The following is a 19,108-nucleotide window of genomic DNA, read 5'->3' as shown; positions in this document are numbered from 1 at the left end:
TTTACCTTGCTGTGAATGTTGTCAATACTCACATACAACCTCAAACATTTTCCCGTTTTTCTGCACCTCTTCAGTGCCCGACATTGATTTGTAGTTCTCTACACGCTGTCCGTGTGGAGTATGCACGTTCTCCCTGTGACCCCATAGGTCTCCTCTGATGCTGTTTTTGTATTGTATTGTATTGTATATCTTTATTGTCATTTCCTGAGTATTCGCATACCCAGAGGAAACAAAAAAACGTTGCTCAACCAGTGTCCATTCAGTGTGCATGAAAAAATAAATAGAAATAAAAAATACATGTTTCCTCCCAAATCTCAAAGACGTGCGGGATTATAGGTTAAATGGCCTCTGTAAATTCTCTCTATTGTGCGGAGAGTGGATGACAAAGTGGGATGACATAGAATAGGAAAGATATTGTTAAGCTTGAAAGGGTTCAGAAAAGATTTACGAGGATGTTCCCAGGACTAGAGGGTGTGAGCTATAGGGAGAGGTGGAGTAGGTTGGGATAGACACAAAATGCTGGAGTAACGCAGCAGGACAGGCAGCATCTCTGGAGAGGAAGGGGTGACATTTCAGGTCGAAACCCTTCTTTAAACTCATGGTGGGCTGTGCCTCTATTCCATGGAGCGCAGGAGGATGAAGGGGAATCTTATAGAGGTGTACAAAATCATGAGAGGCATAGATCGGGTAGATGCATGGAGTCTCTTACCTAGAGTATGGGAATCGAGGACCAGAGGACATAGGTTCAAGGTGAAGGGAAAAGATTTAATAGGAATACGAGGGGTAACTTTTTCACACAAAGGGTGGTGGTTGTGTGGAACAAGCTGCCAGAGGAGGTAGTTGAGACTGGGACAACCCCATTGTTTAAGAAACCACATTGTTTAAGAAACAAAACTCCTGCTTTGTTTGTAAAATTCATTTGAATAGGCAGCACAGTACTGCCTCACAGCTTCAGAGACCCGGGTTTAATGCTGACCTCGGATGCTGTCTACGTGAAGTTTACCATTCTCCCTGTGACTATCTGGGCTTCCTGCAAGTAATTTGATTTCCTCCCACATCTCTAGGTTGCTGGGTTAATTGGCTGCTGTAAAGTGCCCTTGTGTAGATATGCAATGGAATCTAGGGGGTAATTGATGGGAATATGGAGAGAATGCAATGATTTAGGCTAAAATTCATGTCAAAGGGTATGTGCTTGATGTTTGGTGTGGACTTGCTGGACTGAAGGGCCTGTTTCCATACTGTATTCCACCCCGGTCAAGCTAGCTGTTAGCATACCCTATATCGCGGGCAATCCACCTGCAAGGATTTTGCAGTGTACAGACTCTATCCTTGAGTTTCAGTTTAGCACAGACATAATTTCTCTTGTCAGCCATGGATAAATCAGTTAGTTTAGTTTAGTGAATCTTTCTACTCATGTACGAGAGCAACCTCTCTCTCTCACACACAGTTAGTCTGATCTTGCAGTGGAAAGTTAGTTTGGATGTTTTACCCAGGTTCCATAGAGTCATACAGCACGGAAGCAGGCCCTTCGGCCCACATAGTCTTTGCTGACCATTGTACTTATCTCTAGTAGTCCCTCAGTAATTCAAGTGCTTTTCTAGATGCTGCTGCAACGTGTGAGTTGTGGTTAAATGTCCACTTTGTGGGACTGTACTGTAACTGGGTCAGAGATGAGGAACCTCAAAACGAGAGGGAACCTGATGGAGGTTTCTAAAGTGCCATTTGGTTTGAGATGAGGGATAGAGAAGTGTTGGAACCTGTGATCAGGGTGGTGATGGCCGTTACGCATGAGTTAAAGTGAAACGGCCAGCTGCTCCACGAGTCCAACCGCACCAATGCAAACATTGCAGGGTTGCATGGTTGATGTGTTGGAGCTGGCGTCTTGTGAGTAAGCAGCCAGTTTGATCATTCAACATCTGCTATGTTTGGCCATCTGGAACAGAAGCTCCAGGGTGGCAGGAAGGCCGGCAGCAGGGTTTTGTCTTGTTGCCAGGAGGTCTGTCAGCGATCCCTGGGGCTTCTGAAGCCGCACAGGCTGCCTGTGAGAGAAACTGAGGTAGGTGGGGGCGATGGGGTGGTGGGAAGGGAAGGCAGTGCAGAGGGATTGGGTGAAGTAGCTGAATTAATCTGCCTCAGGTTCAACAACTTTAGACTTCAAGTCATAGAATTGTACAGCACAGGAACAGGCCCTTCTGCCCATCATGTTCATGCCGATCATTTTATCCATCTACACTAATCCAATTTGCTGACATTAGGACGGTGTCTTTTTGTGCATTGTCTATTTAAATGTCTGTTTGATTGCCTCTTAAACGGAGCGATTCACTCTGATTTCATCACCTCCTCTGCCGATGCATTCCAGATTTCAACCATCCATCATGCAAACAAAAACCCTTACCCGTGTGTTCCCCTTTATAGCTCCCCCCACCCCCCACCCCCACGTTAACCCTCTGCCTTACTTTTGATACTGCCACGGGAAAATGATTTTCTCTATCTTCCACATCTATGTCTCTCCTAATCTGATCGTGTCATCCCCTCAACCTCGTTCTCCCCAGGGAAAACAAGCCCAGTCTATCTCTCCCCATAGCTAAGTCTCCAATCCCAGCAACATCCTCATGACTGCCCACATCTTGCCACAAATAGCTCTGATGAGTTGAGGAGGGAAAAATATCCCCCCCCCCCCCTCCTCCATCATGCAAACAAAAACCCTTACCCGTGTGTTCCCCCCCCCCCCCCCCCCCCCCCCCACCCCCCCCAATAGATTTTGTCAGATTTCCACTATTTAATATGTCTTTTAATATTATCATGACTGATCTGATTATAACCTCAACTTCACCTCTTTGCTTCCTCCTAGTAACCTCTCACTTCAATGCTTATCAAGAATCTATTTACCGTTTCCCATACATTTTTCAATGACGCTCATTCCACCACCCTTGGAAAAAGAGAATTCCCTAGACCCAATCCTCTGAGAGAGAAAACAAATCATCTTAAACCTCAGGTGGCATTTGGAGTATTGTGTATAGTTCTGGTCACAACATTTTAGGGAAGAGATAATAAAGCTTGAGAGGGTGCAGGAAAGATTCGGAAGCATGTCAGCTGGACTGGAAGGCCTGAGTTATAAAGCGAGACTGGATATGCTGGGACTGTTTTTCTTGCCCAAAAGAGGGTGAGAGATGACTTTATAGAGGTATATAAAATTATAAGCATAATTTTATGAACATGAGTTCATATGTTATAGGAGCACAGACCATTTGGCCCATCAAGTCTACTGTGCCATTCAATCATGACTGATCTATCTTTCCCTCTCAACTCCGTTCCCCTTCTTCTCATAACCCTTGACACCTTATGAGATAAGGGGGTTGGTCACAATCTTTTTCTCGGGATCGGGGAGTCTAAAACTATGTAAGGTGAGTGGGCAGTGGCTTAAACGGGATTCGACAGGTAAAGTCTTCACACAAAGTGTAGTTGGTATCTGGAATGAGCTGCCAGGGGAGGTTGTGGAGGCAGGAGCTGTAACAACGTTATAGAGGCATCTAGACAGGTACATGAATGAGCAGGGCATACAGGGGTGCAAAATTAATGAAAGAGTAGGTCAGAGGCTATGAATACTGTAACAAGGATTGCCGCTAACTCCCCACAGCCTGTCCACCATCTGCAAGCTCAAGTCAGGAGAGTGATGGAATAATCTCCACTTGCCTGGGTAAGTGCACCTTTAACAACACTAAAGAAGCCCGACGTAGCACAGGACATACTGTATCAGTTCACACGATAGGTATCCCATCCACAGCCATTCACTCACTCCACCACTGATGAACAGCAGCAGTAATTAGTACCATGTACACGGTGCTCTGCAGCAACTCACTAGGGGGACAGGGGCATAAGACTCTTTAGCCAGCGTCTTCCAAAGACACTTGAAGGACATCTTCCAAAGACTACCAGCTTGAAGGACAAGGGCAAAGTATAGTCAAGAGTGTTTTTATTGTCATATGTTCCAGACAGAACAATGAAATCCTTACTTGTAGAAACACAACAGAATATGTAAACATAATGAATGAACAAAAAGTTCAGTATTTTTATATCTGGATCTGGATGTAGTATGCTGAAAAACGCTAGGTAGAACATCGCTCAGCACTGGACAATGTTTACATTTATCAAGCCAATTAATCTACAAACAAAAACAACACACACACACACACATACACACACACACACACACACACACACACACACACACACACACACACACACACACACACACACACACACATATATATATATATATATAAAAACAAATAAACAAACAATAATATTGCAAAAAGACATAACCAATGCCCCCAAGTCTACATGGTTTAGAGCTTATTTGGAGGTTGTGGTGTTTAATAGCCTGATGTAACACACCATCCTAACTAGGAAACATATTGTCATTCCTTCACTGGTCAAAATACTGCACCTCTGTCTCTGACAACATTGTGGGTATACCTACACCTCCTGGACTGCAGTTGTTAAGGAAGGTAGCTCACCACCACCTTCTCAAGGGCAATTAGTGGTAGGAAATTAAATGCTGGCTCAGTCTTGAAGCCCATACCCTTTGAATGTGAGCCAGGCCACCAGTTTCAAGGTCCATCTCAGTTTAAGGACATATAAGACTGATGGTACAAAGGCCTATCAGACCAAGGCCTACTCTGCCTTTGTGGGTGGACCTAGATAATGGTTTCCCCACTGCCCTGGTCAATGTCCTTTCCTCAGCCAACATCGCCTGTTCTTTAATTCATTGCAGTTTTGTGAAACTTGCTGTGCATCTCTCCTATGCCACAGTTACTACAGGGGCCACACTTCACACCAGCCATTTGATTCCAAAGAGCATTGGATGTCACAGAGGTGATAGAGATTGCAAGATGCGTGTTCAGAGGAGCCTCCTAGTGGGTGCAGACTATCAGTCTAAGTTCAATTATTTACACTTCACTCATTCACCAATGCTTTCCTTTAAAGAAAATACTTTGTCAATAATATTTAATAATAATAATTTGAAATGTATCTCCCCTCTGCCCCTTTTGTCTCCACATCCCTCCCTTCCTCCCGCCTTCCTTCCCTCCGCTCACCCCATGCTCGCTTCCCCACATTTACACCCCCCTGAACGCTGATACATCCACTTTTCCACTCCCTTCCAGCTTAATCCCTCACGACAGGTACGCCCACTTCCTCCGTCACTCCATGCACTCCCACTCCATCCATCCACTCTCTTCCCTACTCTCTCTTTATTCTTCATTCTCTCCCACTCTCTCTCTCTAGCTATCTCTCTCACTTTATCTCTTTCCCACTGTGTGTCCCATTCTCTTCCACTCTGTCTCTCTCTACCCACTCCCTCTCCCCCTCTCCTGCCTCCCTCTCTCTGCACCCCACCACCCTCTTCTTTTCCTCTTTCACTCACTCTGCTTCCCTTCCCTTCTCGCTCGCCCTCACCCTGCTTCTGACTCTCTCCCCCCATTCTTTCTTCTCTCTGTCTCTCCCTCCCTCTCTATCTCTCTCTCCCCCTCCCTCCCCTCTCCCTCTCCCCCCCTCTCCCCCCCTCCCTCCCCCCCCCACTCCCTCCCCCCCCCCCCCCCTCTCTATCTGTAATCCTTTTGTCATATCGTTTACTTTTACATCTCTTCTCCACTCTCTGCATATCATACATGTGTTTATCAGTTGCTAACTAGACATCTTCTGAAGAGTGCTGACTTTCCTACGGCAACTTTGGGGTTAAGTGCTGGATTGTATTCCTTTGGGTGGAGTTAGGAATGATTTGTAAGAATATGATTAGACTTGTCTGTTCACAGAGCTCCCATTACATTCCTGATTTATCTCAACCCACAACCTCTGGCAGCGTTCCGATCCAGCTGTTGCTCAGCGCATTATCCAACAAGCCCTTCGACCCCGAGCTCTGGTTTCACAGCTTCACGCAAGCACGGGCAGGGTGGAGATAAGCAGAGTCAAAAACTGGAGGAATTTGTGGGCGTTTGTACTTGCATCGAATCCGAGGTGTCCACACCCTGCCCTTCCCCTGAACAACAAAGTATCACATGATTTAAATCACCATTACATTTATATCACTACAATCTGTACAGTACTAGATTGTTTTGAGGCAGGTTTTGGAGCAGTCGAAGAACATGGAACCCCGACCAAAGGGGGAGATTAGAGCTCCTGTGTGGAAAATCTGCTACCCTCCTCCATACAGGGATAACCTTGAGCCAGCATTGCTTGGCCCTTCCCTGGAATACTGCCAGAGATACTGCTCCTTGGCACACTGTGCTGGAATTGGAGAGAGACCTTTCAATTACCGTCCATGGGAATTCCTGCCTTCAGGCCTGCGGCCATTGCCAGTGGCTGTGCCGAGTATGATCACAATATAGGAGCAAGAATAGGCCACTCGGCCCCTCATGCCTTACCCCTCATTCAACATATTCAAGGCTGATCTATACTGACTTCAACGCTACTGGGCCCGTAACACTCAATCCCTTGATCTTTCACCTCCACCTTAATGATCTGGCCTCCATCATCCACCGGGACAGAGAATTCCAAAGTTTCACCAACTGTTTCAGAACTGTTTTCCCTCATGACACTGTGATAGAAGGCGCTGGGCTTGTCTGTTTGATATCGTACTCACCCACTCGAGTAGGGAAATGGTGACTCAGCTGTTTTACACACAATAGCAGACCAGGTAATAGTGGAAGATTCTGATGAGGGAAGTGCTTGAGGTTTCCGATAATCCATCACTTGGCTTGTTGCATTGCATTTTTGGTCGCTGTATCTGAACGAGCTGGCTTATGGGAGGGAATAACAGTCAACTCTCAACGGCCATCTACCACAGTGTCATGAGGGAGAATAGTTCCCGGCAAGGAGAATGAACATAGAATAGTACAACACAGGCCCTTCGGCCCACAATGTCTGTGCTGAACATGTTGCCAAGTTAAACTAATCTCTGCATGCATGTGATCCACATCCCTCCATTTCATGCATGTATCCATGTGTCCACCTCATGCCTCTAAAAATGCACTTTCATATCTGTCTCCGACACCACGTACTCGCATATTTCCTTAAATGTTCTACTTTATGATAGACTCTATAGCTATTCCCTCTCATCTTTGTCATTTCCACCTTAAGTTAAAGATTCTTAAGGGCCTGTCCCACTTACGCGACTTTTTCGCGACTGCTGGCACCCGTCATATGTCGTTACAACAGGTCGCCGAAACTTTTCAACATGCTGAAAGTCCAGCAGCGACCAGAACAAGGTACGACTCTTTGGGCGACTACTCACGGCCGTACAGGCTTCACCCCCGCGATATGTCGACAGGGTGTCACCTGTATTGTCGTGAGTAATCGCCTCAATCGCCCAAAGAGTCGTAGCGTCTTTCTGGTCACCGCTGAATTTTCAACATGATTTTATACACTTTCATCAAATCTCCACACAACCTGCGACGCTCCAAAGAAAACAATCCCAGTTTGTCCAATCTCTCTTCATAGATAATACTCTCCAATCCAGGCAGCATTCTGGTTGACCTTTTCTGCACCCTGTCTTTAGCCTCCACTTCCTTCCCGTAATGGGGCGACCAGAACGGCACTCAATACTCCAAATGTGCTGAAGCAAAGTCTTGTCGAGCTGCAGCATGACTTTTGTAAAGCTGCAAGTGGTGGCAAGGTTCTGCTAACAAGTCAATGTAGTTGAGACAGCAAGAGGGAGTTGGGTGCCGGACGGTTGAATCATCAGTCCGAATCTGTTACTACTGTGGTCACACCACAGCCTGCATCTGCTCACTGAGAGCGGAGGAAAGGTTCGATGACTTGCACCGGGGTTTGGCAGGTTGCCAAGGAGAAAATCCATTTCCTTCAGGACAGATGAAGGAAGTCATCAGGCATCAGGACAGATGAAAGGAAGTCGTACTAATTCTTCATGAACTACCAGGATATTGGTGCCAGTTTTGGTGAGGCATGAGGACTTTGGTATGGGTGCGGAGGAATGTTACTGAGACGAGGGGCTTCAGCGGAGAGATAGAGAGAGCTGAGGTTATTCTTTTGGCAGAGGAAATTAAGGGAAGATTTTGTTTGGTTTGGTTTATTTATTGTACAGTCAAATGCCAGATCTGCATGCTACCCATTCATATCATCCCATAGATAGACATAAAAAGCTGGAGTAACTCAGCGGGTCAGGCAGCATCTCTGGAGAAAAGGACTGGGTGACATTTTGGGTCGAGACCCTCCTTCAGACCATACATGGTTATAATAGATCCTCTTCTGGAACAGCACACAGAGTGTTGTCACATTACGGCACCATCTTGCAACTTCCAAATCATTGCAATGTCTGATCTTGGCCTAAGGAGATATGTAACGCCTTGTATCTCACTTCCTGGAGGCACTGGACCGATGGAGTTGGTGTCAGTCTAGCTCGGCACAATACCCTTGATGCTGTCGGCTACTTCCACTGCCACTCCATGTGCTGCTGCAGGCTCGATGCACTCGCTCACACAGCTGGTGTAGGGCCACCCGCGTCCGCCTCTGCCAACAATCCAACCCACGCCCACCGCAAACACGCAGTCTGTCACCTCCGGCAACCGCCCCTTCACTCCCATATGTGAGGTCGCCATTCCCTGAGCCAATCACGGAACTTGGGCCGGTTGCCTTGGGTGACGGAGGCTGAGTGCACGGACCAATCGCAGCTTCCTACTCTCTCTTCACCTTCCACTGCCGCCATCTTGGATTGCATCTTGGGTCTTGGGTTTGTCAGAGTTGTGTGAAATTAGAAAGATTCGGATCCACTGGGAAGAGATTCTTTTTTCAACCTGGAGAGTCGGTAACCACAAGACTATATTAAGTTCATGGCTGTGACAACCAATGGAGAAATTAAGAAACAGGTTTTTCACAGAGCAGCCTGAGAGTTAGATTTAGCTCTTAGGGCTAAAGGAATCAAGGACTATGGGGAAAATGCATGAACGGGGTACTGATTTTAGATGATCAGCCATGATCATATTGAATGGCAGTGCTGGCTTGAAGGGCCGGATGGCCTACACCTGCACCTAATTTTCAATGTTTCTCTCTGGAAGTGGTGTGAAAGCTGGAAGAGGAATTGGGAGATTTGAAGGGTTTGGGGGTAAACATAGAAACATAGAAACATAGAAATTAGGTGCAGGAGTAGGCCATTCGGCCCTTCGAGCCTGCACCGCCATTTAATATGATCATGGCTGATCATCCAACTCAGTATCCCGTACCTGCCTTTTCTCCATACCCTCTGATCCCCTTGGCCACAAGGGCCACATCTAACTCCCTCTTAAATATAGCCAATGAACTGGCCTCAACTACCCTCTGTGGCAGAGAGTTCCAGAGATTCACCACTCTCTGTGTGAAAAAAGTTCTCCTCATCTCGGTTTTAAAGGATTTCCCCCTTATCCTTAAGCTGTGACCCCTTGTCCTGGACTTCCCCAACATCGGAAACAATCTTCCTGCATCTAGCCTGTCCAACCCCTTAAGAATTTTGTAAGTTTCTATAAGATCCCCTCTCAATCTCCTAAACTCTAGAGAGTATAAACCAAGTCTATCCAGTCTGTCTTCATAAGACAGTCCTGACATCCCAGGAATCAGTCTGGTGAACCTTCTCTGCACTCCCTCTATGGCAATAATGTCCTTCCTCAGATTTGGAGACCAAAACTGCACGCAATACTCCAGGTGTGGTCTCACCAAGACCCTATACAACTGCAGTAGAAAGCAGTGGAATTAGATGATTTGGAAAGGAGAGATGATTATGGGCTGATACTTGCGTATCAGTTTACACTGTTGCTCTGGCCTCAGTAGGTGATGTTTACGGATACATAAATGATCAACAAGGGTGCATGTAAATTGCCTTGACATAGATGGCTATGCTTGAATATGGGTTCCATACCGATGTGTCGGTGTGGACATGAAGGGCCCAAATGGCTTGTTTCCATGCCACGTGTGTATGACACAGGTAACCTGCCCTGGCAGACCTGTCTGTACCTTCTTGATAGTTGTCTCCATGTAATCCAGCTGCAACCTTGCAACATGAGAGCCATGGACTCGTAGTGCCAGAGAGCTATGAGCATGGAAACAGGGGCTTCAGCCCAACTCATCCATGCCAACCAACTTGCCTAACCCAGCTAGTTCCACTTGCCTGCATGTGGCCCTTATCCCTCCAAACCTTTCCTATCCATCTATCTATGTTGTTATTGTACCTGGCCCATTTATTTCCTTTAGTTGAGTTTAAAGCGTGGAAACAGGCCCTTCAGCCTATCGAATTCATGCCGACCTGTGATCACCCGTACACTAGTTCTATCCTACACACTAGGGACAATTAACAGACGCCAGTTAACCTACAAACCTGTACATCTTTGGAGTGTGGGAGGAAGCTGGAGAACCTGGAGAAAACCCACGTGGTCACAGGGAGAATGTACAAACTTTGTATAGGCGGCACTCGTAGTCAGGATCAAACTCTTCTCTCTGGTTATAGACTCCCCTCCCCTGGGGCAAAGGTTGTGGCTGTTCAATGTACCTATACTCCAGTGGACATGTGGGCTGGTAGGTTAATTGGCCGTTATGAATTGGCACTAGGGTTGATGGGTGGTGAATTTGGGGGGATGGGGTGTGTTGATGGGAATGTAGCGAAAATAAAGAATGGAATCAATATAAGATTGGTGTATCTGGGTAGTTGATGGTCGGCATGGACCTTGTGAATAACGTACCTGTTTCCATGCTGTATTGTTCCATGACTGACACCCAGCAAAAGCATGAAATAAACTAGCCATTTGTTTTTTCTTTTGAAAATAACTTGCTTCTTGGGACAGTGGAGAACCCATTGAGTCCTCTGGATCCCAGCAAAATAAACCCATCAATCCCACACCTTTAACATATTCTCTTTGGGTCTCAATTCCTGTTGGGATCTTTTACCTCGTTTTGGATGAAGAGGCAATTGAAAGTGACCCATTAACCAGTCAGTGCTCATTAGGATGTGGGAGGAAACAGTAGCAGTCAACAAAGTTGTGGCCCAACCCAGGCAACTATTTCCATGCTAGCCACAGATCTACACTCACATATTACAATCTCCACACTCTTAAATCTCTATTCGTACAGCAACATTTCATACTTTAACTATGTTGACCTATGGACTATCCTTGATCGGACTTTACTGGCTTTACCTTGCACTAAATGTTATTCCTTTATCATGTATCTATACACTGGAATAATGATTTGTAATCATGTATTGTATTGTAATCATGTATTGTCATTTCGCTGACTGGATAGCACGCAACAAAAACTTTTCACTGTTCCTCGATACACGTGACAATAAGTTAAACTAAACTACACTGAACAATCACAGGAAGAACATGCAAACTCTATTCAGACAGCAGCCGAGGTCAGGATCAAGCCTGTGTCACTGGAGCAGCGAGGCAGCAGTACTGAGTGCTCCACTGGGCCACTCATTGAACCTGGCTGTGCCTCTGTGACAATGTGGGAATGGGGAAGGGTTTTAGTGGACCGATGGCAATTTTGAAGCAAATGCAGATGTCTCATTTATTTTTATTTTGTTGTCATTTTCCTTCCCGTTTCCATGGGAACAACTTTGACCTGTAGGGGTTCATGGTCCTCCCCCCTCCCCACTTCACTTTAGTTTTGTTGTCACGTGTACATCGTAAGGAAAAGAAGTAGAATTATACCATTCGGCCCATCCAGTCTACTCCACCATTCAATCATGGCTGATCTATCTCTCCCTCCTCACCCCATTCTCCTGCCTTCTCCCCTCTCCTCGTAACGTCTGACACCTGTACTAATCAGGTACTAATCACCTTTACCAATTCACAGTGCACTTGCCCATATGACCACCTGCAGACCTCCGTAGGTTTACATTGGAAGCAACGGAAGTTGGGAAGATGGGGGAAAGGAGGAATGTCTTTTGCCTTGCATTGTTTTTCCAATATAATTCATCTCCTCGTCCTCACTCTGTCAGGTTCCCACATCAGTGAGGTGAGCCTACACCAAGATCAAGATGCCACCTCCCAAGGATATTGTGAAGATCGCTGTGCAAATGCCTGGAGCCTATCCTCAGCTCATAGACCTCGACCAGGTAAGGGACGCATCTGGGGAACTGCACCCACAACAGGAAATTTACACTTGGTGCTCATTTCTCTTGGTCCAGCGGTAGATTTGCTGCCTTACCTTATCAGAATAAAAGGACGTACCTTTAGAAAGGAGATGAGGAGGAATATTGTTAGTCAGATAGTGGTGAAAATTGCCACAGGCAGCTGTGAAGGCCACGTCAATGGATATTTTTAAGGCGGAGATTGGAAGATTCTTGATTAGTTATGCCCCTGTCCCACTTAGGAAACCTGAACGGAAACCTCTGGAGACTTTGCGGCCCATCCAAGGTTTCCGTGCGATTCCCGGAGGTTGCAGGTGGTAGCCGGAGGTTGCAGGTAGTGGAAGCAGGTAGGGAGACTAACAAAAACCTCCCGGAACCGCACGGAAATCTTGGGTGGGGCACAAAGTCTCCAGAGGTTTCCGTTCAGGTTTCCTAAGTGGGACAGGGACATAAGGGTGTCGGGGGTTATGCAGTGAAGGCAGGAAAATGGGGTTGAGAGTGCAAGATATATCAGCCACGATTGAATGGCAGAGCAGACTTGATGGGCTTAACGGCCTAATTCTACTCCTAGAACTTATGAACTTAAAGGCCATTCTCTAAAGCATAGTGGGACCAGAGTTCTCAACTTATATAGGGTAGATGACATACTTGTGGATATCTGGGGTGGTTGTCAAGTGGCTGAATGTTCTGTGCGATTCTGCTAGTGCTAGGAGCGGCACGATGGCACAGCGGTCGAGTTGTTGCTTTACAGCGCCAGAGACCCAGGTTCAATCCTGACTACGGGTGCTGTCTGGACAGAGTTTGTACGCTCTCCCTGTGACCGCGTGGGGTTTCTCCATGTGCTCCAGTTTCCTCCCACACTTCGAAGACTTACAAACCTGTAGGTTAATTGGCTTGGTATAAATGTAAATTGTCCCTAGTGTGTAGGTTTGCGTTAATGTGCGTGGATTGCTGGTCGGTGTGGACTTGATGGGCCGAAGGGCCTGTTTCCGTGCTGTATCTCCAAAACTAAAGGTGATTATGGAGGAACGGGGGTGGGGGAGTAATCCGTAGATAATCAAGGAAACATCATTGGCTGATAAAATGTCTTCTGGGCAGTACAAGTGAATGAATTGAGTCCAGAGTGTAAAGATGAAGTCACTCGCTCTGATAATGATGTCAGTTCGTGCTTACAGCTTCTTAAAAATCTGCACAAAGCCAGACATTGTGCTTCTTAAACTGTATTCACGAATACCCATGGATTACCGATTAAGCCACTCTGCTGTACGTAACCATCCCTGAACTTGTTAACAACTGCTTCAGTCAGGAAACTCTGAGGCCCTCCAAATTATCAAAGCACAAATTTAACTCCTGAGCAAAAGTATTGGGTTTTCTAAATGCATAAACAAATGACTGCAGATGCTGGTTAATGCACAAAGTGCTGGAGTAACTCAGCAGGTCAGGCAGCATCTCTAGAGAACATGGATAGGTGACGTTTCGGGTTGGAATCTTAAATTCAGATTAAATAATGTTCTTGACCCAAAACATCACTTATCCATGTTCTCCAGAGAAGCTGCCTGACCTGCTGAGTTATTCCAGCACTTTGTGTCATAGTGTCTTACAGCATGGAAACAGGCCCTTCAGCCCAACTTGCCCACACCAGCCAATGTGTCCCATCTACACTAGTTCCACCTGCTTGCTTATGACCCATATCCCTCTAAACCTGTCCTATCCATGTACCTGTCTAAATGTTTCTTAAACATTGCAATAAACCTGCCTCAACTGCTTCTTCTAGCAGCTCGTTCCATACACCTACCACTCGTCAGGTTCCCATTAAATCTTACCCCCCCCCCCCCCCACCCCCCCTCTTCACCTTATGTCCTCTGGTTCTCGATTCTCTGACTCTGGGCAAGGGTCTCTGTATGTCTACCCGATCTATTCCTCTTTTCATTTTGTACACCTCTATAAGATCACCCTTCATCCTCTTGCACTCCAAGGAATGAAGTTCGAGTCTGCTCAACCACTCCCTATAGCTCAGGCACCAGAGACCTGACAACATCCTCGTAAATCTTCTCGGTACCCTTCCCAGGGTGCCCTTTTGGGTTTTCTAATTCCCTGATGGCCCGAGCAGCCAGGGGCGTTCCTTTGGATGGTAGTTGTGATTAGACGCCTTCTCTTGCTGTGGTTCTGGTGTTTCCCCGAAGACACCGCGAGCTCAGACACGCGAGCAGTCTTGAGTTCGATCGCATTCCATAATAGCAACCTGTTTAACATAGTACAACTTTACAAGATGATTCCTGAGGCTACAACCAAAGTAAATTTAACACAAAACACACGTTGACATTAGAAGGACTGATTAAAGAGTGCAGTGAAGAGGATGCAATGTTGAGGGAGGCATTTGAAAGGTTAGTGCCATACAGTGGAAGACGTGGCCTTCAGTAGTGGAACGACTGCATCTGGGGATTCACGAGAGCCACAACTGAGGGAATGCAAAGAACTGAGGGTGTTGTAGGTCAGGAGAAATGTCGGGCAAGAGGTATTTTGAGGCCATGGGGTGGTGAGAATTGCAAAACTGGGACGTTGGAGGACTGGAGTGATTCTCATCTCTTGCTGAGCTGCCCCATCTGATTTGTTTCTCACTGAATTGACAGATGTCAGTGGGACAGAGTTAGTTGACACAGGAGACCACAGACACTGTAGTCTTGTGGGGGGGAAAAAAACAATCTCCTGGAACTGAACGGGTCAGGCAGCATCTGTGGAGGGAAGTGGACAGAGGTTAGGACTGGATTCAGTCAAGGCTGAGCTCTCTGGTTGGAATTTCCGGCCTTATACAGGGTGTTCCCAAGGAGTCAGGTAGGAAGAATTGTAGTGTCTTGTGGTGGTACAGTGAGCAGCAGCAGAGTTGCTACCTTACCGCTCTAGTGGTTCGATCCTGACTAGGGGTGCAGACTGTGTGGAGTTTGTACATTTACCCTGTGACCGCGTGGGTTTTCTCTGGGTGCTCCAGTTTCCTCCCACATTCCAAAGAAGTACAAGTTTGTAGGTTAGTTGGCTTGTGTGAATTATCCCCAGTGTGTAGGATAGAACCAGGGTATGGCTGGTTGGTGGGCCGAACGGCCTGATTCCATGCTGTATAACCAAACAAAACAAAATCTGGCCCAGCATTGAAAGGGGGCCATTGTGTCAAAATATACCAAATGCAGTGAGCAGCAAAAATAAGAAATAGCAGCTGGGGCAGGCCATTCGGCCCTTCATGCCTGCCCCATCTTTCAATAGATTCAGAGATGACCTTTTACTTCGGCACCTGGATTCCCTTTCCTGCTGTTTCAAACATAGAGGGGGACAATGTGGGACGGATTTCCGCACCCTGGGAATTCTGATGACAAAGAATCGGATGCCGTGATTGACACCGGGAGCTGGGCATGGATGAATTTGACATTAGCTTTGTTCTAGACACTTGTTGGTCGGTTTGTTGCCTGACCTTCCTTATCCCTATCTGCTTAGTTTAGTTTATTGTTGTCGAGGTACAGTGAAAAGCTTTTTGTTGCGTGCTAACCAGTCAGCAAAAAGACTATACATGATTACATTGAGCCGTCAGCAGTGCACAGATACAGGAATAAAGGGAATAATGTATAGAGCAAGATATAGTCCAGTGACGTCCAATTAAAGATAGTCTGAGGGTCCCCAATGTTGTGAAGTTTGAAGTGATTTATGTCTCTTGTGCATGAACCAGTCCAGCAGGACTGCTGGTGCCACTGGTTGTAGCTCTGGGAGATGTCATGTCAGCTTCAAGCAATATCAAAAGTAGTGGCAAAGCAGATTTTGGCCAAGAGTCGTTTTTTTCCCCCAGTTTGGGTTGTTGTGTTTGAATGGAAATTTGACATTGTGTTGGGGGGGGGGGGGGGGGGGGGAGAAGGGTTGATTGGTTGTCCAATATGTTGATGAGACCACACCATCGTGTGGAGCAGTGGTCGCTTGGTTATAGAGCCGATGTTGTTAAACTTGAAAGGGTGCAGAAAAGATTCACCAGGATGCTGCTGGGACCGGCAGGCCGGGGTTCCAAGGTGAGACTGGATCGGCTGGGACTGCTCTCACAGTCTGAAGGAGACTGAGGGGTGATATAATAGAGATTTATAAAATCATGAGATGAATAGTCACAGTCTTAGGAGAGTATAAAACTAAAGGGCATAGGTCTAAGATGAGAGGGTAAAGATTAGAAAATGACCTGTGGGGCTACTTTTTCACACAGAGTTTGCGGGGTATGTTGAATGAGTTTTCAGAGGAAGTGGTAGAGGCAGGATATGTACATGTCAAGCCATGTTTGTTCATCACATACACATACGAGATGCGTAGTGAAATGAAAAGTGGCATTGCTCGCGGACTTTGTGCAAAAAAATAAACCAGACAAACTACAAACAGAATGGAACGGACTCACATATTCTTTTACATATTAAATATAGAAACATAGAAACATAGAAATTAGGTGCAGGAGTAGGCCATTCGGCCCTTCGAGCCTGCACCGCCATTCAATATGATCATGGCTGATCATCCAACTCGGTATCCCGTACCTGCCTTCTCTCCATACCCCCTGATCCCCTTAGCCACAAGGGCCACATCTAACTCCCTCTTAAATATAGCAAATGAACTGGCCTCAACTACCCTCTGTGGCAGAGAGTTCCAGAGATTCACCACTCTCTGCGTGAAAAAAGTTCTTCTCATCTCGGGTTTAAAGGATTTCCCCTTTATCCTTAAGCTGTGACCCCTTGTCCTGGACTTCCCTAACATCGGGAACAATCTTCCTGCATCTAGCCTGTCCAACCCCTTAAGAATTTTGTAAGTAATATTGTGGGCGGAAGGAAAAAGGGTTGGTAGGATATGAGTCTATTGCAGGTAGATGGGACAAGCACAGGTAGCCAACTTGGTCGACATGGACAAGTTGGGCCGAAGAGCCTGATGCAATGCTGTTTAATGCCAGGAATTCCCCACCACCACCACCCTTGTTCAATGCTGCATCTGTGATAATGTTAATTAGATTTGAGTTATGGAGACAGGAATCCAGGACCATGAACCAAGCTTGACCATTCCCCAAACAAGGAAATGTTTGCGAGACAACTGCCTGAGAAGATGATGCCCCTTTTTCAGCTACTCCCACCATCCACTGAGAACTAGTCCAAGTCCAGGAGCCTTGTATCTGGACGTGCCTGACGGGGTGGGGGCTGGGTTAAGCTGTGATGGCTCACCAGGTCGAAAGGCCATCGCAGCAGAACCAGGAGCATTGAAAAGCCAATTGCAATCCCTACTTGCCCAAATAATTTGCCCTCAAGAACAACCTGGAAGCAGCAGACACTTCAGGGTATTGGATCCTTCATGGAGATGTGAGATGGTTCACATCAGTGTTGGTAGGGAGAAGGGAAGGATGCGGTAAAGGTTAGGGGGATAGAGGGCAAGAGAGTGAGTAAATACAAAAATAAATAAACTGAGGCAACTGAAGGGGCTCAAATGACGGAGAAGCCTCAGACTCTCTGCGTTTTGTATGACTTTCATTTCCTATCACAGTGCTTTGAGGTACTGAATATTTTTATTTTTGATCCCGTAGAAAAAGCCTCTGTCAACCGTCCTGAAGGAAGTCTGTGACGTGTAAGTACCTGCCGCCTGCGAATAGTCTCCTCGTTAGTCTGGGGAATGCGTGACACAAGATGCCAAAGTAGGAAGGTTTAGGTTAAAGGGAAGCGAGTGAACCGGCGATGTTGAAGGACGAGCGATAGACGTCCACGTTGGCGCGAGTGCTGGACAAGGAAGGAATCCACCGATGGTGACCTGCCTTGTGATGAACACATTTCCCTTCGGATGATAGAGGTTGTGGGTTTGGAAGGGGCGGTTGGAGTAGCCGGAGTAACCACAGTGCGTTTTCCCAAGTTCACAAGTTCTAGGCGTTGCATTAGGCTATTCAGCCCATCGAGTCTACTCCGCCATTCAATCATGGCCTCCTAATCCCATTTTCCTGCCTTCTCCCCATAACCCTTGACACCCATTTCAATCAAAAATGTGTGTATTTCTTTCTTTAAAATATCCACTGCCTTAAAAATACTCCACAGCCCTCTGTGGCCATAAATTCCACAGATTAACTATCCTCTGACTAATGAAGTTCCTCCTCGCCTCCTTTCTAAAAGAGCGCCCTTTAATTCTGAGGCTATGACCTCTGGTCCTAGACTCTCCCACCAGTGGAAGCATGCTTTCTACATCCACTCTATGCCTTTAATTATTCTGTGAGTTTTCAACGAGTTCCCCCCTCAACCTTCTAAACTCCAGCGAGTTGAGGCCCAGTGCTGTCAAACGCTCATCATATGTCAGTTTTGTGGACGGTGCGTACTACAGCCTCCATGGTGATCATAAAAGGGAACAAATGTTTTGGGTGTCGAATAAAGTATGAATCAAATGGCATGCGTCAACATTGATGGTGTTGAGCTTCCTAAAGAGTTATTAGCGCTTCACTTGTCCAGGCCTGTGAAGGGTTTCCCTTAATAATTTATGCTTTGTGCCTACAACATGGAACTGTACAACACCTCACTTGTTTTTGCTGCTCACTGCACCCGGTATATATCTTAAACATAGGAATAACATTGCCTATTCTCCAGTGTTCCAAGACCTTGTTTGTAGTAGAGAGGACACAAGGATCGACAAGGCCCTGCCATCTCCTATCTTGTCTCTCTCAATAAGATGGGAAGGATCTCATCGGGCCCTGGGGATTTATCCATCCTATTGCTTTTCAAGAATCCCAACACCACTGCCACTTTGATCTCAAGCTGCTCTGGCAAATCAGTACATCCCACACTGACCTCACTTTCCTCCATGTCCTTCTCCTTCAGTACTTTGTATCCAATCTCTGATTCCAAGCGTAAATTCCCTTCTTTATACTTGACTGGTCCAACCTTCCCCCCCAGGCCCCATCATCTTTTTAATCTGTGGGTTATGTACCTTGGGATTTTCTTTCATTCAACTTGCCAGTGACATTTC

The 19,108-nt window shown here is 46.4% G+C and overlaps 1 protein-coding gene across 2 annotated transcripts in view; it reads left to right on the top strand.

Annotated features, from left to right (window-relative positions):
- The window catches only part of elmo3 (engulfment and cell motility 3), an 83,492-nt gene that overhangs the window by 16,725 nt on the left and 47,659 nt on the right, over nt 1–19,108 (top strand). For both annotated transcript variants that reach the window (XM_055648690.1, XM_055648691.1), the window contains 2 exons: nt 11,984–12,100; nt 17,691–17,731. In XM_055648690.1, coding sequence (XP_055504665.1) covers nt 12,023–12,100; nt 17,691–17,731 — 119 coding nt within the window. In that variant the 5' untranslated portion in view covers nt 11,984–12,022. The remainder of the gene's footprint in view (nt 1–11,983; nt 12,101–17,690; nt 17,732–19,108) is intronic.

This window comes from Leucoraja erinacea, chromosome 17, assembly GCF_028641065.1.
Source record: "Leucoraja erinacea ecotype New England chromosome 17, Leri_hhj_1, whole genome shotgun sequence".
In the NCBI taxonomy this organism is placed as follows: domain Eukaryota; kingdom Metazoa; phylum Chordata; class Chondrichthyes; order Rajiformes; family Rajidae; genus Leucoraja; species Leucoraja erinaceus.
This window is presented reverse-complemented; position numbering and strand designations above follow the sequence as displayed.